General features: G+C 42.9%; 1 protein-coding gene across 1 annotated transcript; it reads left to right on the top strand.

The window, feature by feature from the left end:
- The first annotated feature begins 5661 nt into the window (after positions 1–5661).
- Positions 5662–21316, top strand: LOC143110348 (apolipoprotein B-100-like). Its single transcript, XM_076273218.1, has 25 exons — positions 5662–5713; positions 6732–6844; positions 7132–7277; positions 7511–7658; positions 8073–8228; positions 8569–8693; positions 9101–9186; positions 9374–9821; positions 9948–10065; positions 10189–10335; positions 10605–10816; positions 11002–11227; positions 11373–11543; positions 11655–11858; positions 12035–12202; positions 12416–12621; positions 12842–13021; positions 13129–13259; positions 13461–13662; positions 13804–13976; positions 14079–14254; positions 14350–14465; positions 14672–15045; positions 15155–19794; positions 19932–21316. The coding sequence occupies exons 1-25, from the start codon at positions 5662–5664 to the stop codon at positions 21057–21059; spliced, it is 9846 nt and encodes a 3281-aa protein (XP_076129333.1). The 3' UTR covers positions 21060–21316.
- Positions 21317–22533: the final 1217 nt, after the last annotated feature.

The raw sequence follows: 22533 nt of genomic DNA, 5'->3' as shown, positions 1-22533 counted from the left end.
TATTCAAAGAACTATATTGCCCTGAAGATTCTTTGAAGCACTAGGTTCTTCTATGGTATTGGTCTGAAGAACCCATTTTATTACCATTATTTTTTAGAGTGTAACAGCACTTCTTTGAAGCAGGTCAGACTTAAGTTTGAAACAGTGAGCCAATCAAACCTGCTAAAACCTGGCTGATGAACTCATTGATCATACACAAGATGTCAAACAGTGTATTTCCTACATCCTTTGCACCTTTGATAAAGCGAACATATTATTTGTGTCATACATTGCCTTCTTATTTATCTTGTTGTTTCATCTTTGCTCAATAGAAAAAGAAAAACTAAAAGGATTAGTAAAGGATTAGTAGATGAAATATACTTTATATATAAAGTATTTTTTTTATTGTGAAATGAACATTGATTTGAAAGGATGGTATCTAAATTAAATATGTAGCACTAACTAGCTGTGAGCATCTGCAAATCACAAAAGAGCTTAGAGCCACCATCACAGCTGAGTGACTGCACATTGTTTTCATAAATGTATACTATAGTCAAGTTTATTTATATAGCGCATTTCATACACAGAGGTCTTCAATTTACCGTCAAAACAAAATCACTAAAGCAACGTTTGTGGAGGAAAAAAACAATCACCAACAGAACAGCCTTCGAGTTCGAGAGCATTTCCTTGGGGTTATCAAACAGGCACCCTTCGTCATGCGTTTCATTGAATTAGTCCCATGGCACCTTCAGAAGGCTCAACAGTGTCCCAGACCCACCCTTCTCCACACTCATGATGGGATGTCCAACAAATACTGACAAATTCTTCCATCATTTCTCTTTGTAGCCGTGTAGCTTCAAACATAATCAAAGGAGGTCACTGGACTTCCCTTCTCTCTGGTAAGATGTCCTCAGGGACAATCAGAAGATATCACCTTAAAGGACAAGTTCGGTATTTTACACTTAAAGCCCTGTTTTCAGATAGTTTATGATTAAATAGAACGTTTAAGATTGAAATTTGGACACATGCTGCTGTCCTGAGAATTTTCGGTTTCTGTGGTATAGCGCCCCCCCCTCCTCCAGAACGCTGCATAGGTGCACTGGAACAATCCTTCCTAAAACGCATTAAACTTTCGTTTACAAAGACGTGAAACTCACTGAGTGGTCAGGGGTGTTCACTGATATGCTCACACAAAAATCGCTGCAAAAGATTCTTTCCAACAGGTTTTATTGTAGTTTTTGTCCAACTCCATTGACTTGTATTGGATGTGCTGTGAGGTACGGGTATTACTCCGCTGCCGGAAACGGATATGGGGTTGTTTGTAATCTTTCTGTAGTCTTATGCAGTCGCGGTATTGTAGGCTACTACGCTATCCAAATTATTGTCACGTCCAACCATGGCTAATGCTAAAATGTCTTGGAACTTGCACGATGTGAATGATAGCCTACTTGAATCATTACGTTTTCATCATGAAAGTTCCACAGCCAAAAAAATAGTAAACGTACAAAATCATGTAGCCAAATTATTCATGTAGGCTAGGGTTAGTGTTAGGCTTATGATGTGAACATGACAGGTTATGGACATAACAAATAAGTTAATTTTCCGCTTGTTACAAACGTTACAAAATGTCAACCTTACCCCAAGTTCTTCCAACTCTGTTGTCCCAGGAGGTAGGCCTAATGTGGGAACCGCTGTATTTCTCAGGCGAAAGAGCTTTTTGGGCGATTTCTTTCGACCTCCAGCGAAGATCAGTAAAATGCAGACCGCAGAGACACGGTGATCAGCTTTCTGCCGATTCTCAACAGGTGTGCTCACATCCAACCCCAGAAATTCCAGCCACAACTTTAGCCTTTCTGGATCTTTGAAAGGAAGTCTGTGACAACTTTTTTTGCTACAAATTTACCCGCAATTCGGAACTGCACAAAATCGCCTCATTTTTAGCTGTCTGTTGCAAAATACTAGCCTGGCGAGCCAGACCCACATTATAATGTAGGATGGGCACTCACCGTTCGCAGTGCTCAGTCCGAGGGTCGGGATAATCAGTTGTCTTTCAAATTCCCTCTGCACGCAATAGGACGCAATATGATATTTGTTTTCAAGTAGCAGGGAATTCAAGCCAAACCGTTGCAACTCTGCCATCAATCATTATGTTAAGCCCAACAAACGACTCTATACACGATTTCAATGCCAGATTTAGTTTCGATTTCTAGAGCTCACAAGTCAACGTAGAGTTGCTAGACTAGCCCTGGCAGCCGCTAGGGGCGCGTCTAGATTTCTAGGCTAGCAAAATACTTCAAGACAGCGATCTTCTGCTTCTTCTGTGTATTCAATGAAATGCCAATGGTTTGCTTGTAATTGACAAGACGTGTAAGGTGCAAGTGCATCACCACCAACTGGGCTGGAGTGTCTATTATTCAAGCTCTCAACGGAAGAATGTACGGGTGTGAGGCGTTTGGAAAAATAGCTCCACAGTTTTACAATGCATTGTAAACACCTGTTGGAAAGCATCTTTTGCAGCGATTCTTGTGTGAGCATATCAGCGAACACCCCTGACCACTCGGTGAGTTTCACATCTTTGTAAACGAAAGTTTAATGCTTTTTAGGAAGGATTGTTCCAGTGCACCTATGCAGCGTTCTGGAGGAGTAAATCTGAAAACAGGGCTTTAAGTGTAAAATACCGAACTTTTCCTTTAAGGCCTGTGTGGCCTCATGATGAAAGGCTGGGACAGTGACACAGCAATTCATTCTCCCACTATTTGCATTTGTTGGAAACCAAATCATCTCCAGACTGTTAAAGAATAAAACGAGATTAGATGTATGTTCTGATTTTCAATTTCATGGAATCCCAGTGAATGTCAGTGCCTTTAAAATATTATAATCTACCGTGTAGTTACTACCTTATATAATTGTGATAACATCATTATTATCTCTAGACTGCATCACTGACTGCAGTGGATATGTATGACCCGATCAATGTCAATATTAATGTGAGCATTCAGTTCAATGAAACATAATTATTTTTGGTGCAGAGCGAACCTGATGAAGCGCTTAGCGAAACGCGTTGTTCCCTCCAAATAAAAACGACGTTAATAGTGATCAGTGTGTGGTGATTTTTATTTTTTATTTTTTGGATTATACTTACCTGCCTCACCTGCACCTGTATCACTAAAGGCTTGTGCACAGGGACGCCTATGGACTTGAATAATTATTTTTGTATTTAGGTTTTTTGGCCCACAAAGGTTGCTTTGTTGGTGTTTTTGTTTTTGATTGTAAATAGACTTCGTTGTTGATGCAGTGGGAAATCACCTACCTATAGCACAAGGAATTTAACATCTTTGTTGTGTATAGCTGAAAAGTGTTGGGAATTGTTATTTCCATATTTCATGAAACCCCAGTTCTGAATACTCAGTTGAATGCCTGTGCCCTATAATAAACTATACAGTTATTACAATAATAATAATAAAGATTAACTTCAAGAAGTCTGTCTCTGTGAAAGTGCCACTTTTACACAAAGGAATGGGTAAAATCTGGCTTCTAACAGGATAATAAAAGTTTATCATAAACTCCTAGAAATGTTGATGTATTAATTCTCTCACTTAATTTTAAAGTGTTAAAATCTGTCCTACCTTCAAAATATGAGCCACTAAGAAATTATTCTTGTTTCAAGCACATGACAACTTCTTTTTCAAGAGATAATGAATTGATACAGTAGCTCATCAGTCAGGATGGCTTGCTACAGCTTGTCTTACGCAACATGAATGTATGCTACAGAGTCCTGTGCCCCAGCTTATCTGTTAAGCATGTCTTCTCCACTGTACTGGTGACAGCACAAGACATATGTGATTTGCAGAGACTTCTGTCATTGTAGGCAAAAGGTTACAGTTACATAATAGCCTTTACCCTAGCCTACATGTGTCATTAAACAAGCATTTCCTTATTTTTCATTTCTTTTTTCCAGTTTTATTGCATGCCCGCAATTACAGACCTGTAATCACAGATGCACTGCAGACATAACGTACATGTCTGTATAGGTGACTCATTAGCCTTGTAATTTTTATTTCAGTGATAATGTGATAAAACAAGCAAACAGTGGCATTCATCCAGATGTCTCAGAGAGAGTGATTCAATATAGCTAAAAAATTAGATACCCGATGCTGCAATTCAAAAAAGGCAAAAGGAATTTGATTCCTTTTCCTTTAGTCTCCATCACATCATAAGATGTTAAATATTTAAGATCCATTCATGCAATTGTAAGTTATTTTTCAAATACACTATTTAACATCAATTTAATGTCACTTCATGAACATCGGATTTCAAAGCTAGACAACTTATATTACAGTATATTAAGGTTAATGTTCTATTGACACTTCCAAAGACAAATAAGCATTTTAAAGTTCATTTTTAATTTCTTGAGACTTTTCTATTTTTAAATACATTATAATGTGATTAGCCATCATACTCCTTCTTGTTTAATTTCTCCCTTTGACTACCTTACAGTAGATAAGACTTGGGAGGGTTGTGGGTTCAAGTCTCATACATAATACCTGAGGTTGTGACATATGACTCATTTGTAATTATCATCTGCTTAACGGCAATGTATTATGGGCTATTGGCTTCTGGAACCTGCTGTCCTAGAGATTGCATGTCTATATTCTAACATTACCTCATACTATTAGGGCAATTCCACGCAAAACTGTCACATCCATAACGGCAACACAATGCCATGGTATTTAGTTAGCGTTATGAACGTGACAGTTTTGCGTGAAATTGCCCATTAACAGATGACAAGAAATTCTGATATGAGAAATATATTTTATATATTGTGGCGTAAAATATATTGTTTGTAATTGAAATAACATTGGAGTAGATTTAACCATTCATATTATTATTGTGTATTAATATTCAATATTCAAAGCATCAGTAATTATAAACCCTGCAGATTCTTCTAATGCCTATTAAAAATGTAAAATACATTTTAACCAATATTTGGCTAGTTTTACTGTTGTCTTATTGCTAGGAGCTATCTAAAGTCCAAATTGTTCACTAACAACAACAAAAAAATCAATAAAGTGATTAGCAACAACACAATTAAATAAGGCATTTTATAACAATTGGGTTTATGAAATAAAAAAAAATTGATTATCCGACCGAGAATGGGGCGGAAAAGACACAACACATATTCACCAAAGAATAAAAAAGGGAATTAAATGGTTTGACATTTTACTGGAATATTCTATTTCATCTTTTTCTACCTCTTATCAAGTTGACTTTTCAAGAACCAAGAACCTTTGACCAGAGGGGTCTACATGTAACAGAAACCCTCCAAAAAAGGCAGAGGTGACTGAGTCCCTGGAAACAGGCAGCAATCAGACGCAATCAGCGTCTCTCATCAGGCCCCGTGCTGACTGACTGATCCTGGGTGGTGTTTATGATCTAGGTTCGCCTTTGGCCTGCCACAGCGGCTGCGTGAACTTTGGAATCAGTGCTGAACTGTTGCAATTGCTGACTGACCCCCCCCCCCCCCCCAATCACCCCCACCCCCACCCCTTTCACCTTACTCCAGCCCATCCTCCCTCCCTACCAGGTAAGTAGTATAAAAGCCTTGAAGCGCTGGGAAGGAGTCAGTCTTCGTATGATAGGGGACTCGCTTCATAAGCTTGCAGAGCTACTTTCCAACTCAAGATGGGGGATACTAAGCTCTGTCTTTTGCTGCTACTGAGCACCGCTCTAGCTCGTAAGTATCACACCACCTCAGGAGGGACTCTGTTTACAGCCTTAAACTAATCCTTGATGGACAACTTAAAGACAATTTATTGTGTATTGTATTATAATGTTGTTGGAATGGTTTACTTCTCTACTGTCGTTAAGAGCTGTGTTGAACCAAAGTATCTGCTATGCAAATAGGCTACATGTACCTAAACAGTAAAAAGGTGATCTTTTTTTAGATTTTCTTTCCTAACTCTGAGACCATCTTTAATGCTATCATTATAGATAGACTGAAAAAAACAACCACGCAAATCCATTCATATAATTTGTCCGGACAAAAATGCTTGGAATTCTTGGATTACTGTGTTTGTTGCTGAATATGGCCTTCATGTATGACTTGAGGGTAACTGAATCTGAATCTGAACTGAACTGACTCATCACTTTCCTGTTTCACCAGAACAAGATGTGGGGAGTGCAGAGGAATCTACTCCAACATGTCTCTGTAAGTTTATTTGAAGTCAAATTTATAATTTAGAACAGCAAGACACTTCAGTACAATTAGTAAGATGGGAAAGATGACCGCATATAGACAAGGCATTGTAAATATTTCAGTGCTGGAATAATTTGCATTGAATAATATAAACACATGAAACTGAAAGAGTCTACCGAGGGGATGCTGATCAGATTGGTAAAATGAGCTCAACATCTTCATGATGTGTTGCACAACTTCACCTGTTGAACCCATTTTCCTTCCAACTAAGCAAGATACTTTGAACCCTGATGTTGATGATGATGATGAGATGAGATCACAGTCTTTGTTTAGGGCATTCTGTTCCCTTGCTCAACCCTATCAGTTTTATCGTGTGCCACAGTCCATCTCTGCTATCAACATTATCGGCTTTTATAGATTACATCAGTTTCAACATGTCCTTTTTTAAAGTTACAGTTGACACTAGTTGCCCCACCTGTTGTTTTCTTTCTTTCTTCATTACAGCAGATGTTCTGTTTGTTATTGTGACCTTTTTGCTCAACTTTCTCTTTCCTAGTGGCAAAACGTTATAAGAACTTCAGGAACTACGTGTACCAGTATGAAGCTGAAACCTACAATACCGTGAATGGAGCTAGCGACACCAAGAACGGACCCAAAGTCAGCTGTAAGGTGGGTCTGACACCAAAAACAACCCCACTCCACTTCTCAGACACAATTTGTCTTAAGGCAATTCAACCGGGTAGATGGTGATAGCAAGACTATAGGCAAATGCCTCATTTCTAGCAGTTGATATTTCCCTTAATTTAAACTTTTATACACAATTTGAAAAAAAAAAACAGGCTTATCTAAAAGGCTCTATCTATTTGAAGCTCTTTATACAAATAGCCCTGGACCATACACGTTATACTGGTATTATTTGGTTCAATTACATTAAACATGCCTGTTCTTCTCCTCAGGTGGAAATCGACGTCCCTCAGACATGCAGTTTCGTCCTGCGCACCACCGAGTGCTCCTTGAGCGAGTTGGTGGACGCCCGCAGTGATGGTGCACCTGTCTACAGGCCCTCCGCCGAGGCAGATGCCTTCCGCGCCGCCATGGAGAAGTATGTCCACTCACAAGACTCTGGCACACAGCTAGCTTAGCAGCAAATTAAAATCATGAAAACACAAACAAATAACATCAGGGGCTATTATGAGAAACTCACAATGAGACAGGAAAAATACCAGAAATCCTAGAGAAGTTGTGTGATCTTTTTATACACAAAGCAAAGTGCTTCTCAAGAACTCAGGGAGCAGTGATTAATGTAACAATTCTCATGTTCCCTGTTTTGATCAGGAACTCCCTGAAGGTGGCCGTTAAGGGCGAGACCGAAGTCAAACTGTTCCCGGAGCAGGATGAGCCCACCAACATCCTGAACATCAAGAGGGGTATTGTCTCTGCCCTGATGGTGCCTTCTCTGGAGGAGGACAAGAACAACAACATGGTAAAGACCTCAGTAACCTTTTCCATTCACTTCCTTCAAGTCATTTAGGGGCATTCTGAGTAATCACTTTGTATTAAATCATGGCACTTCGATACCTGTGTAAGACAACATTTATAACCAGAGTGATAAGATTACTGCTGCTATCAGAGGCAATAAATACTTCAGCAGCACAATCCAAGCATGATAGGATTGGGAGGGGGGGTGAAGGCCATCCTGTGTATGGTTGGTCAAACCTACAGTTGACCTTTCATTTGTTTTTCTTTCTGTAGTTACAGGTCAAACTTACTAAGTGTATTCTAACAGAACTAAAAATCGAATTAACTGGCTTTCTGTGCCAAGAGGAGATTGGACCAAACCATCTCCATTCTCATAAATTTCTAACTTTCTCCGTCTCTCTTCTTCTGAACCCTCCAGGCCACTGTCCATGGAATCTGCCAGACTGCCGGAATCAAAATCAACGCCAGGGAGGACATTGCCACTGATGTGACTATCACCAGGGATCTGTCTGCCTGTGACGGCTTCGTGGCCCAGAGAGAGGCCACCAGCCCCCTGGCCATCATCACCGGCATGGTGAGCACTCTTGCAACGTCTTGCACATCTTAGGTTGACTCTTTTACTCCCTAATAATCCCTTTAAAAAGTTCAGCATTTGGCGCACGGCAACATTAGAAAGAACTCTGAATACCGTAGCTGTTCTAGAACTTATTCTTTAAATCCTGTGTACAAACATGTACAATCATGTAGATGTTTTGAAACGCTAGCATTTCACTGCTGTGTAGAGGCACTCTCTATTTAGTCCCACAGTGGCAAATCTTCTCTAGTTACAAGCACAGACTCAAGGCAAATAGTGAAAGCAAGTAAACATTACTTTTGCAGGTCAGTGATACAGTTTCTTCCCCTGTTTTCTGTAGCACTATCCTCTGTCCAAGCTGATCGAGAGCACCCAGACCTGCACCTACCAGTTCGACAACCAGAAGAAGCACATGACCTCTGGCAGCTGCACAGAGAAGCACATCCTCCTGCCCTTCTCCAACAAGTGAGTAATTTTCTCTACTGTTTTTGCCCCCCCCCGCCCAACCAGGGCCAAATCTTTGAGTTGAACATTTGGGGGGGTTGAGCCTTCCATTGATTATAATATGTATGATTAAAGGGGGGTTGCATAGACCATTTTTATTATGGGAGGGGGGGGGGGGTCGACCCCCCCTCCATCCCCTATATGGTATGCCTATGTCCCCAACATATTTCCTTGATATTAATATTGCTAATATTGTTTTATTTTACCTATCTGTGGAAACAGATAGCTTACTATAATTGGAATACTGTATTTGTATATCTTTTCATATCCATTCGTTCATATTATACTGAAATTCATTGGCTAGATATTTTGCACTGACTGGTTGACAGTTTACTTCAACTGAATGTGAATAATTTTGTCTGATCTAGGAACGAGTATGGAGTCTCGTCAATGGTGAAACAGACACTGACTCTGGAGGGAACAAACAAGATCAACGACAGAATCTTCGACTATGGTAAAGAATTAATGTTCCACTGAATAACAACAATTGCCACAGTTCTGTAATCCCTGTAATGATATCATTGAGCCAATGTCCCAATGACACTACTCAATCAAAAGTAATAAAACAGAAGGATGTAAAAACCTGATCACACTAGACAGTGCCATACACACCTCAGCAACTCCTCTCTGTGCCTTAACAGAGGATGCCAACCTGAAGACTCTTTCCATGGAGGCCGCTGATGACAAAAATGCCATCCAGACCACCGAGGTCATGCTGGCCACCTTCAAGGAGCTCATCAGTCTCCCCGACTCCCAGGGTCACCAGAGGGCCAGCACCTTCCAGAAGCTGGTGTCCGAGCTCCGTGCCTTGACCTACGAGACCATGAAACCTGCCCTCAAGGAGATGGTGGACACCAGCGTGCCCCTGACCTTCCAGGCCCTGGGCCAGTGCGGAACCCCTGAGTGTACCAGCGCCATTCTGCAGAGCCTCAGGCACTTTGACGTTGACGCCCTTGAAATGGACGCTGCCACCTATGCCGTGGCAAGGCTGTCCAACCCATCTGCTCGTCTGGTCCAGGACATCCTTGAGATGGCCAAGTACAAGCAGAGCAAGTCCATCATGTTTGCCCTGAGCCACGTGGCCATGAGGTGAGTAAAAGCTAATCGCTAACATTAGTCACAAACACTATGCAGTGCCATGAGGACCTGCTGGCATTATGGTGTTAGGAGAAAGCTCTGGTTCTAAACTAACATGTTCTTTCCACTCATCACAAGGCAATTTGTGGCCGAGGGCAAGATCACCCCTGAGATTGTTGCAGTCTCTGAGTTTGTTGCCTCCATCCTCGGAGCCGACTGTGCTGGTGAGAAGGATGTCACCTTCCTCACCCTGAAGGTATGTATCATTGCAAACATAACCCTGCATTTACCACCTGTTGTTTTTTTTCCATAACAATTTTTGCAAAAGTCTCAGCCTTAGAAGGTAGAGGTATAATCATCTCATCTAAATTCGTTATAGGCCATTGGAAACATGGGACAAGTAGTGGAGCAAGCAGATCCCACTTTGAAGAGCACTCTGCTCAAATGCATGAGACAGCCAACCACCACCTTGTCCGTCCAGGTCGCTGCCATTCAGGCCTTCAGGCAGATGTCCCTGACCGATGAGGTAAGTCTCAGCCAGAACTAACTATAAGTGTGAAACTAGGGATAATACACTTGGAAGGTCATTTTATGGGATTAATTGTATGGCGTGAATTGAACACCTGTGGCTAATTGAAATGTCAATTAATGACATTAAAAAGGCAAAACATAAATCCAGTATCTATCTTTCATTGGAAATACAGTATGCATACATATGTGTAAAGATAACATATCAGACTGCCAGGACTGCCTTACTTGTTCCTAAATATGCATCGTCTTTCCTCTCTCACACAGGTGCGCTCCAACCTCCAGCGTGTATCCCAGTACGGCAAGGGTGCCGTGCAGAAGAGGCTGGCTGCCTACCTTATGGTGATGAGGACCCCAGAGGCAAGCAACATCGAGATGGTGAAGAAGATCCTCACTCAGGACCAGAACGTTCAGGTCAAGGCCTTTGTGGCCTCCCACGTCAACAACATCATCAACTCCAACGACCCCCAGACATCGAAGTAAGTCCTAAGAAAAGGGAATGCCAAACAAAACTAGACAATAAAAAACTGGACACCAAAGCATTTATGTACATCCCTGACACTACTCATAGCATTCTGTATAATTACCATTAGCCCATTTGGCTCACTTCCATAGCTCTCAGTGATTTGTGTAAGCTCATATCTGTACATTTTGCCTTCCATAGGTGGGGTAGGGACCTGGCTGAGGCCCTCCAAGACATTGAGGTTGATGCCTCAGGCGACATCAGAGAATACTCTCGTAACTACAAGACAGACGCTCACATACCCCAGGGTGATGTTCACACAAGCATGCAGGGCAATGTCATCTTTGACCCAAGCAGCCAGCTCCCCAGGGAGGTTATGCTTCAGACTACCCTGCAGGTCTTTGGAGAGAGAGTTGACCTCTGGGAGGTATGTGCCTATTGTTTTTTTCTTTCTAAAAACACCAAACCACTGTCATATAACATATGGTTATAGTATACAGAGTAACATATTCAATGCATTCTTAAGGTTTTCTGTTGAATTTTGATCTGACATTCTCATACTCTGTTTCTAGTTTGGCATGGAGGGTAAAGGCTTCGAGCCAACCATTGAGGCTTTGTTTGGGAAGAACGGATTCTTCCCTGACACAGTGTCAAAGGCCATGTACTGGACTGGAGACAAGATGCCCGAGAAGATGGTTAAGATTCTGGAGAACTGGGGAATACAACTGAAGACTGACAAACAGGTGAGGGATTCTTCTTCATCTTATTTATTTGAAACAGTCTGTATGCTAACATGATGTTCCATTATACACGTCTACATCCATTGTTTCATTTTTTGCCCTTTGCCCTTAAAGGTGCCTGAGAATCTTATGAGGGAGGTTGTACGCAACTTCAACAAGCTGGCCAAGAATGTGAAAGCCCAGGAGACTCCAGAGGCCATGGCCTACCTGAGAATTCTGGGAACTGAGCTTGGATACATCAAAGCTAGTGAGATTAGGGAATATGCCGAATGGACCCACATGTATACTACTGGTCTCGCCATGCAAATGTCCAAACACGTATGTACATTTAAATAATCCTCTGTTATTAATCAATAAAACCAACTCATTATGTGTTGGTGAATAACATGTGGGACAAAAAAGATGTTTGGTGTAAATATGTATGTGTATTTGCATGTATTTATTTGGATAAGTATGTAAAACTTCATGGATGCTATTCCTTTGTTCTGATTTAGTACCTGCAGGAGTGGACCTCTGGCACCGAGAACACAGTCACTGCCCACTACATCTTCATGGACAACGGGTTCTCCTTGCCCACGGCCACCGGCTTCCCTCTCAAAGTTGCCCTGTCTGGCACCATTGTGCCCAGAGCTAAAGGAGGACTGAATATTGCACAGCCTGTGGTAAGTAAACATCCATCATTGCCAGCATACATACAGTACATACATACTGTACATACATACATAAATACATGAAGGGTTGAGATGCAGAACTCTTCACATACATACAAACATACATACATACATACATACATACATGAGATGCAAGTTACTGTATATGGTCTGTGTTTTTTTATATTTCACATGAATAATTGATAATGTCATGATGCATTACAGAAGGAGCTGTCCTTCATGCCCTCTATGGGTCTGGAGTTTGTGACAAAAATGGGAGTCCACATCCCCAAATTTATGGATGCCGGTCTTGAGATGCACACTAACATGTACCATGAGAGCAAGCTCAATGCCAAGATCACCATGGCCAAGAACCAGATCAAACTGTCCATCCCTGCCCCTGAGGGTTCCACCCAGTTCTTCAGAGTCAGGTAGGCTTGACCTCTTTCTCCCACTTCACATGTTTCAATGTGTTGCCTTCTGTAGACAGCAGCAGTTTGATGACTACCCCCAACATTTATTAGCTTATCCAGTAGTAACAACAACATATATACTAGCATTATCCTCTTGTAGCATGAATCCAAAAACATGAGCAGCTGAACATCTACTAAATATTTGAATATTTGTTTGTCTTCTTTTTAAAAAAAATAGCAACAGACTCCTGTCTGTGAGCTCTGGCCAGGCCACTCTTATGCCCTCTGTGTCTGAGGCCAGAACCAATGTCCAGGAGTGCTCCCCTCTCTTCAGCGGAATCAAGTACTGCTCCACTGCACGCTACTCTATGGCCAACTCTGATGAGGCACCCTATTTCCCCCTCAATGGAGAGACTAAGTATGTGCAGCATTCATTGAAAATCAATTAAACATTTTTTAACGTTCTGTTTGAATTTGTCGTACTGGTTAAGAAACGTAAATGCTGAAGGAGTTCCTTCTTCACAGGTTTGCTGTTGACATCGAGCCTACCGGTGAAGTCTCTGAGTACACTGCCACTGTTACTTATGATGTCCTCTCTGAGGGCAAAGAGGGTCGTCAGAAGGTCGATTCCATCAAGGTGGCTCTGAAGGCAGAAGGTAGGAGGATTATCACTCGACTAATGTTACCTTTCACTAACTTCCACTGTGATACACATTTAGAATGACAATAAACAAATAAAGCACCAGCATGAAAAAAACACTTCAAATTTTAAATGTAGGATCACCAGCCAATTGGAACCAGTTGAAGGGAAAAAGCCAACCAGCATGCAACAAACCTATTTGACCTTTACATTTCAGGATCTAAGCCCACTGAGGCCACTGTTGCCATTAAGTACAACAGGAACAGGAACGTCGTCACCACCAGCATCCAGATCCCTGACTACAATGTGGAGGCAGGCATCAAGATTGGCATGACCGACAGCAAGGCCAGAGGAAAGCAGATCACCATTGACGTCAGCAACCACAACTTCCCCAAGATGTCCCTTATTGCACGTGCCAAGTAAGTCCATAGCTCTTTTTACTCCTCTGTGAGAAAACGGTAATTCAAGGCGAATCTTGTCATCTCATTCAAGCTATCAAATGGAAAGCATGGAATGTGTTTGTGCTGTGTGTGAGCTGTGAACATTCCTTATTTCCATAGGATGGAGGCCATGAGGGAGGGTCTAGTGCAGGCACAGCTGATAGTGCCTTCCATGAGTACTGATGCAACCCTGACAGCCACTCTGAGGAAGGATGCTGATCTCACCCTGGAAGTTGAGAGTGACATCAAGCTCCCAGAGACCTCCTCCTTGCAGAGGGTCACATTCATCTACGGTTAGTACACACCAGTTTTCACTACAAACTGGTCCACACTGCAAGGAGTATTCAGGACTCATCTCTGTATTTTTCCCTGACTTGTGAAATATTGTTTTCCAGGAGAGGAGAACATGAAGGTGCAGGTTAAATCAGACATGAACACGGAAATCCACAAGATGCTGCCAAGCACAGAGGCTGTCCAGAACTGGCTGGAGCAACTGAGCCAGGACATCCTGGACCAGAAGGTGGTGAAGACCGACATGAAGCTGCGTCACATCTACAACAAAGCTATTGAGGTATAAAATAAAAATAAAAACTGCTCCATAAGACATGTGTCCAGTATTCAGTGTTGGCTAAGTAAAGTTATCTAATAAATATGTTGTCATCATAGGCTTCCCAGATCTGGATGGACAAGGTTTCCACCAATGCTCCATACATTGCACAACTGAGACAGAACATGCCAGAACTCGTCATGCCCACCATGCCTGAGAAGCTGTACCTGCAAACGTGAGTAAAATATTTTAAAAAACCTGAAACTTGAACGACTGTGGCTGAGCTTTTGTGCTTTTAACTAAATAGAAACTATTTTTTATACTTCACCTACTATTAATATCTACATATACTTATATTTACATATTGTCAATACTGAATTGAAGCAGATCTACAGTTGACTGAAAATAGGAAAAGCTAACATTTTTGTTTGTCTTTCACAGGGAGGGTGCATTCAAGTACCAGTTCAACAAGGACACAATCACTGTGACCATCCCCCTGCCAATGGGCGGCAAGTCCTCCGAGGACCTAAGGATCCCTCCTGTTGTGAGGACCCCTGAGCTGTCTGTCCACCAGGTTGGTCTGATGGTTCCTTCCCAAGAGTTCACGGTCCCAGCCTTCTCCATCCCATCTGAGTACGACCTGACACTGCCCTTGTTCGGCATGGCTGAGGTCTCTGCCAAGGTCAACAGCAACCTCTACAACTGGGAGGCCACCATCTCTGCTGGCAATGACTCTGTTGAGGCTCCTGCCTACGTTGCCAAGTACAGGATTGCAGCTGACAGCCCAATTGACATCCTGTCCTACACCACTGAAGGTGACTTTTTTGTGGAATTACTATAAAGTGATACAAATATTGTATATCAATCATGAGTAATAATGGAATTACTGAGTTATACATTTATAATTTCTATTTATAATTACAGGATCAGCAAGAATTTCTGATGCACCTCTGGAAACCCTGAAGACAACAGTGACTTTCACCCTGAACCACAAGTACCTTGACACACGTGTGAACATGGAACAGTCCAACATTATCCAAGACAGTGTGAAGGCAACAGGCCTGTATGAGATTGAAGCATTCAGCCCTCTGGGTATGCAGACATCCCTGAAGTGTACTCTTCAGACCTCCGTTGCCTCTGAGATCAATGGAGACTTCAACGTGGATGGATCATTCACTCTTGGTTCAGTCTCTGGAAGCACCAGTCTCTCTTCCACCTACTTGGTAAACCCTGGTACAGAGGCCACAGCTGAATCAACCTTTAGAGTGAGCACCCCAATTGCCCAAATTAGGAACAAAATGAAGTTGTCTGTTACCCCAGACCAGAAGTCCTTTGAGTCCACCACCAATGTCAACCATGAGGCTATCAAGCACACAACCAAGCTCAACATTGAGCACAAGAATGCTGAGTTCACTGTGAAGACCGACTGTGTGACCAAGGCTGCTGAGAGGATGCTGCGCAACCAGTTTGACCTTTTTGCCACCATGGAGAAGGTCAGTGTGAGGTTTGACTCTCAGGTTGATGACCAGTCAAACCGTGCCTTGGCTGCTATCATGGTATCCCTGGACAACAATGGTCTGGAGATGAATACTGATGCTTCCCTCAACTATCATGAAAACCGCAGTGCCCACAAGGGTGTCCTGCTTCTGAACAGAAATGGCCTGACCACAAGCTGCACCACCAACCTGCAGATCTTTGCTCTGAATGTGGAAAATGCCGTCCAGGGTAACATTGACTCAACTGGTGCCACCATGTCCGTTTCCGGCAAGGGAACCTTCCAGGAGAATAGTGCTGAGTTGAAGATTGATGGCAAGGCTGGTATGTCTGAGGTACATCTGAATGGCTTGTTCAAGGCTGATCTCTTCAATGGCAACACCAGGAACCTGGTGAACTTCCGTCTGAATGAAGATGGCCTGGTCCTCTCTGACAGCATGGCTGCATCCTACAATGAGATCACCACTGACACCACTCACTCTCTGAAAATCAACCTGGAATCCCTGAAGTTCACTTCAGTGTCTGACAACATCATTAGTGAGAGCAACTCCTACAAGCATGACATTACCATTGACGTGCATAGATACATTTTGGCCATGATTGTGAACAACGATCTTAAAATCCTGGGTGCCAACTTCATCAATAATGCCAAGTTTGATGCAGAGCCTTTCAAGATGTCAGCCACCGGACTTCTGAAGGGAGCCTATGGTGAGGAGGAGCTGAGACACACCTATGAGATTACCTATGCTGACAAGACTGCCTCTGCAAAGTGCACCAACAACGGAAAACTCCTGGGTGCCCAGATGACCCACAGCTCTGAACTGGAAATCGCTGGACTCTCTGCCAAGTACAACGCAGAAGCTCGTTTCAACTCCCCAGTCTTGCGTCTCTCTGGTACCATGACCACTGATGTGAAGCCCTTCACCGTTACTGTTGATGGCATTGTCAACTCTGATGGGGAACTGAACCTGTATGGAAAACAGACAGGAGAACTCTACAGCAAATTCCTCCTTAAGGCTGAGCCTCTGCATATCACACACTCACTTGAATGCCGGGCCTCCTCCTCTCACCAGCTGGACAATGGAGTCACTGTTGAAACCAGCTTCCAGAACAAGATTGACAGTCTGCTGGTTCCCGAAGAGCAGAGCATCTCCATGAAAATGGAATCCAAGGTGAACAACCATGCCTTCAACCAGGAGGTCACTGCCTACAACAAAGCTGAGAGAATGGGAATGGAGCTGACCGGGGCCATCTCCACCAACCTCCTGAACAAGGATGGTGACAACAACCAAGACTTTGCCATCTCTGGTTTCTTGAAGTACGACAAGAATAGTGACAGCCACGTTATTGAGATGCCTTTCATGGATATCCTGCCAGTCATCATGGAAAAGCTGACCATGACTCTTCAGAGGGTGACAAGACACACCATTGACATGCTGGAAGAGGTTGATGCCAAGTACAATATCAGGGCTACTTTTGAGGAAAAGACAACTGAGCTTAAAGAAGTAATTGAGAGTTTCGACGTGAACATGTTTGTGCAGGACTTGAAGAACTTCATCAACTCCATCAGCATTGACAAGTATGTGCAAATTGTGCGTGATATTGTTCCCACCGAGGAAATCACCAGGGTTCTGAAATCCATCTGGCAAACCATTGTCACCTGGGTCAAGAAAAACAACATTGTTGAGAAACTAAATGCAGTCTACTTGAAGGTTGAAGTGATTGTGGCCCAGTATGAGATTGAGAACATGATTGAGCAAGCCATGAATAATGCTGTGGAGATTATGAAGCAATACAAGGTGAAGGAAACAATGCAATCGGCTGTTGACACTCTGAAATCTGTTGACTTCCAACCACTGATTGAGAAATTCACAGAGATGCAGAACAAACTTGCTGAGGAACTGAAGGCATTTGACTTCCAGCAGATGATGGATGACCTCAAAGAATATCTGAACAGAATCCTGGAGAACATCAAGTCTATCAACTTTGAGAGCTATGCTGAAGTTGCAAAACAAAAATTTGTCGAGATGAGCCGTGTGCCTTGCTTTGGTAAGCTATATGGTGAGTTCAAAATCACTTCCCCAGAGCACAACCTGGAAACCACAGCTGAGTTCCTGAACTCCACAACCACATCTGAAACACCAGAGTTCAGTGCTACCCTCAACTCTCAACTGACATCTACCTTTGACCTCTTGGCATACAACCTGGATGCCACTGCTCACATCGCTGCCCCTAAGAGAAACCGCCTGTCTCTCACTGAATCAGTCAAAGTGAACCACATGTCCTTCTCCGTGGACCACCAGGGATCAGCAACTCTCTATGGCATCACAGGTCAGGCCTCTGCCAAGACTACCGCCAAGGCAACCACTGAGCCCTACACTGCTGAGTTTGTCAACAATGCCTTCCTTGCAGTGGAGAGTGGATTTTCCACTACACTGGAGACCTCCTACAACCACAAAGTGAACATGCCAGTGGCCAACATCTTCAGCGAGACAACAATGACCCAGAAGAGTCTTGCCCAGCTTGAGGCTGGTACCATCACTGTGACAATGGGCAATGAGGGAAGTGGAAAATGGGCCATCTTTGAGTACTCTGATGAAGGCACCCACAAGAGCGACCTGGAGATTGTGCTGAACCCCGAAACTGCCAAGATTACATTCTCTGCCGTGACTAACAGTGACCTTCTTAAAATGAAGCAGAACATGAATGCTGAGGCCACACCTTTCTCTCGCATCAACATGGATGCCCGTGCTGAGACTGAGTTCTCCTTCATCAAGAGCAGCATTGTGGAGCTGAAGGGAGAAGCTCAGGTGGAGGAGCCCAGACTTCTGCTAACTGCCACCCACAACACTGAAATGACTGGCAGAGTTGAAGGAGTCATTGCCAACTCACTTGAATTTGAGGTCACACCCTTCGAGGTCCGTTTTGACAGCAAGAACAAGGAGAACACCAAGCTCTCTTTCCCCTTGAAGATGTCCGGAAAGGTTGATCTGCAGAATGACTTTGCTTTCACTATCAACCCTGCTGAACAGAAATCCAGCTGGACAGGCCTTGCTCGTTTCAACCAGTACAAATATTCTCACTTCTTCACCATGGGCAATGGTGAGAAGGAAATGCACGTCTTTGCAACACTCAATGGTGATGCTAATCTTGATATGCTGATGGTTCCCATTGACATTCCTGAGATGACTGTGCCCTTTATTGGAATCACCACCCCATCTGTGAATGGCCTGTCCCTCTGGGAAGATGCTGGCCTGAGGAAAATCCTGATCACACCTCAGCAGACTTTCAGCCTGGACTCCAAGCTAAAGTACACAAAGAATCCCGAGATGATGACGGTCGAGATTGACATGGAGCCAGTGTTCAATGCCATCAACAAGAATGTCAACGTTGTGCGCAAACACCTCGAGCAGGGCAAAGACAAGGCAGCTGACCTTCTGTCCACCTCCTACAACCAGGCCAAGGAGCAGTATGAGAAGCTGAACATTGAGGTGCCCAACACCATCCCTATGCCTGCCATTTCCATGCCAACTCTGCGCATGCCAGCTGTTCTTCGTAAGATCAAACTGCCAAAGGTTTCCATGCCCAAGATGCAGCAGACTCTCTTAATCCCCACCATGGGTGACCTGAACTACGAGTTCTCCATGAAGACTGCCATGCTCACTCTGAATGCCAATGCTGATCTCCTCAACCAAGACAACATCATTGCACGCTTCAATGCCCAGTCTGCCTCGGAGTTCCCCATCCTGAACGCTAAGTCATCTGGCACCTCGACCCTTAACACTGCTGGTATGAGCCTTGGCACCACACTCTCCTTGGAGCACGCCATGCTTGAGGGAAGCCACACCGGCACCATCACCCTGAACAAGGAAGTCACAGAGGCATCCATTGCAAATGTTGCCAAGATTAACCTGCCTTCAGTGGCTGTTGAGATCCACCAGGAGCTCACTGGAAACCCTGTGGAGGGCCTGAACATCTTCATGTCCTCCCCAAGTGCTGGTCTTCTTGGAGTGCAGATGCAGACAAAGAGCGCAACCAACCTGAATGGCAGACTTTACAGCAGATATCCGGTAAGCTTTCAGATGCACATTACTTCTATTTATACAAATAACAAATACATTCTTATGTCCATATATTTTAGGATTTAGGGCCAGTCTGTCAAAATGTTCCTTTCATGTTCTAACATTATGTTTGTTCTACCTTGCAGTCTGAGCCACAAACTGATGTGGACATCCTGGGCATTGAGATGAATGTTGACTCCAACAAACTGAACATCCAGTCAAGCTGGAACATGGAGGTGCCACGTGAGATGCTTCTGGGCATTAAGGAGAGGGTGCCAGAAATCACTTCCACATTCAACATCAAGGATATGATGAGCGAACAAGCTGATGCTGTCTACGAAATTATCAACAGGCTCCAGGTTTCTCTTCAGCGTGCTGTTGAGTACCTCAAAGACCAGGGACAGGTGATGTATGACAAAGCTGCAGACAAGATCAGAGACACTGACCTCTTTGAATTGCCCAGCATTGTCTCCGAAAACGCCAAGATCCTCCTGGAGAAGTACGAGAAGCTCTTCACAACCCTGGTAGATGCTGCACTCACCTTCCTGAGGGAGACCAAATTGCAAGTCCCTGGTTATGACGAGAAGATGTCTATCTTCGAGATCTACGCAGAGATAAGCACCTTCATTGGTGACTTTACTGAAGATGCCATCACAAGAATTCCCGAGATGCTGGCTTCTTACAGTGAGGCTGCAATCGAGTACATCAGGAATGTTGAGTTCACAATGCCTGGCTCCAGCCACATTGTCAGTGGAAGAGAAATCTTGGATGACCTGACAACCTTTTTCAAGAAGATCCAACGCCAAATCATCACCACTGTGAAAGACCTCAGTAACATCAGCTTGGAGACCATTGTGGAGAAGCTGTCTCAGTTTATGCTCATCACTATTAACAGGACAAAGGAATTCATCACCTCCCTGACATCACAAGATCTCAACATTGTTGTTGAATGGGCCAAGGATGTGTACACCGATTTCATCGACTCAAGAATCGTCCGACACATCACTGATAGAGCTGCAGAAGCTTTGAGTGTTGCTGAGCAGTACTACATGCAGCTGAAATCTAAATTCGATGAAGTCTTTGTCGACTTCACCCTAGAGCAGCTGAATGCAGACATCCAGGCCTGGATTCAATCCATCATCGAACACCTCACTGACTTCCAGAACAACATCACAGAATACCTGGTTGAGGTTTCAAAGAAAATCAAGGCTCACGTGACTGTGAGTGACGATAAGATTGATGTTACCATCCCTTTCCCCTTCAAACTTGCATAAACCTACAGACTGTCATCATGCTTTTAACACCAAACTGAACTCTACTGTCCACCAAATGTGGTGAAAACTGTCAACTACCTGCCTGAAGTGGCTTGAAATGAAAGTGAATGCTGTATTAAACTAGTATGCAATAAGAATATACTTAGACCACATGTGAATGCTACTTTTGTGTTCTATTTCTTTTGACTTTAGTCACAAATTCCCCTCTCAATGTCTACCTTGTTATTCTATTTAAAGAAAAAAACCCTGAGGGTAAAGTATTAATAAAGACCATTTGTACTGCATGAACATTTCTATTATTTTGTTACAACTCCATTTTCACCATGTACTTCAGTCAAATCAGAATTAGCATCACTAATTAGACACCAAAATTAATTATATTCTATGCATAAACATCCCTGCAAAAACAAAATCCAAAATAATAGGTAATTCATCTCATGTAGCCTAGTGCCTACTCTATGTCCACACACTCCAAAAATGCTCATGTAATTTTATTGGGTATCTCATTTAAGTCCAGAGAACAAAAAACAACATGACTTCAAAGGAAAGCTAGATCTTTAACGCTACATTAATGTATGAAATGAGGCTTGATAGAGAGGCAAAAAGTTTACAATACATCATTAGCAGGGTAAACCACTAACTCTTTGGTCTAAATTCAATTCACATTCCCTTTTAGAAAGTTAATCCGACAGGTCATTTTTGCTTCGCAATGTGAAGAGTGAAATACTTCAGTATAATTATGCAATGTAGGTATACCAGAGAAAACTGAACAAAAAAAGGGGAGATCTGGGAGATAAGAAAACTCTCAGCTGTTGCGAGTAGTTGTTAGCCTAGAAATCTAGACGCACCCTAGCGGCGGCAAATTAATTTGCTCAGCCTGTACACATTTCAATGATATAGGATGGCCCGCCAGGCTAAGTAGTTGTAGCTCTACTCTCAAAATGCCGCTCAGGCCACATTTTTTTTTATCAGCAATAAACACTTACTGAAACATTAATAGAGGAGTGAATGACCCCTTTTGGTGTTCATGGGTAATGCAAGATGTATTCACCTGAAAGTTCAACAAATTGTCAATGGGTGAGGTAATTGGGTAAGTGACACAAAAGTCAACACTTCTTTTCAAAGTCAAATCTTCAGACAGAGAGGAGTGTGCTTTTGGCTCCATTGTAGTTCAATTGCCAATGTGGAGTAGGCCTAATTGTGATATTCTGGTAGCCTAGCATTTTGCTACCAATGTGTGAAATCTAGGCATCCAAATGATTCAAGTGTGCTGTTATCATCATAAAATAATATTTAAACATTGTCAAATGTAAAACACTTATGAACATTGAATTTCATATTGATATAGTATCCATGTTCATTCAAGTTTTCAATCCTACTATATCCTATGATCTTGAGCATCTTAATTTTCCTGCGTAAATGGACAGCGACCAGAAAATGCAGACCCATACCAAAAAGGCGATAGGCTACCATC

The sequence above is a fragment of the Alosa pseudoharengus genome, unplaced genomic scaffold (assembly GCF_046254945.1).
Source record: "Alosa pseudoharengus isolate Yale_2024_CS ecotype anadromous, Long Island Sound unplaced genomic scaffold, YU_APseudo_1.1 YU_APseudo_1.1_scf_7, whole genome shotgun sequence".
Taxonomy (NCBI): Eukaryota; Metazoa; Chordata; class Actinopteri; order Clupeiformes; family Clupeidae; genus Alosa; species Alosa pseudoharengus.
Note: the sequence above shows the minus strand (reverse complement) of the source record. Positions and strands in the feature narration are given on the sequence as shown.

Bases quoted from the DNA above. Each gene is read 5' to 3' on its own strand.
- LOC143110348 (XM_076273218.1), top strand. From the start codon at position 5,662: ATGGGGGATACTAAGCTCTGTCTTTTGCTGCTACTGAGCACCGCTCTA. The intron at 13,977-14,078 runs GTTAGTACACAC...ATTGTTTTCCAG, and splicing joins GAGGGTCACATTCATCTACG to GAGAGGAGAACATGAAGGTG. The intron at 14,466-14,671 runs GTGAGTAAAATA...TGTCTTTCACAG, and splicing joins GAGAAGCTGTACCTGCAAAC to GGAGGGTGCATTCAAGTACC.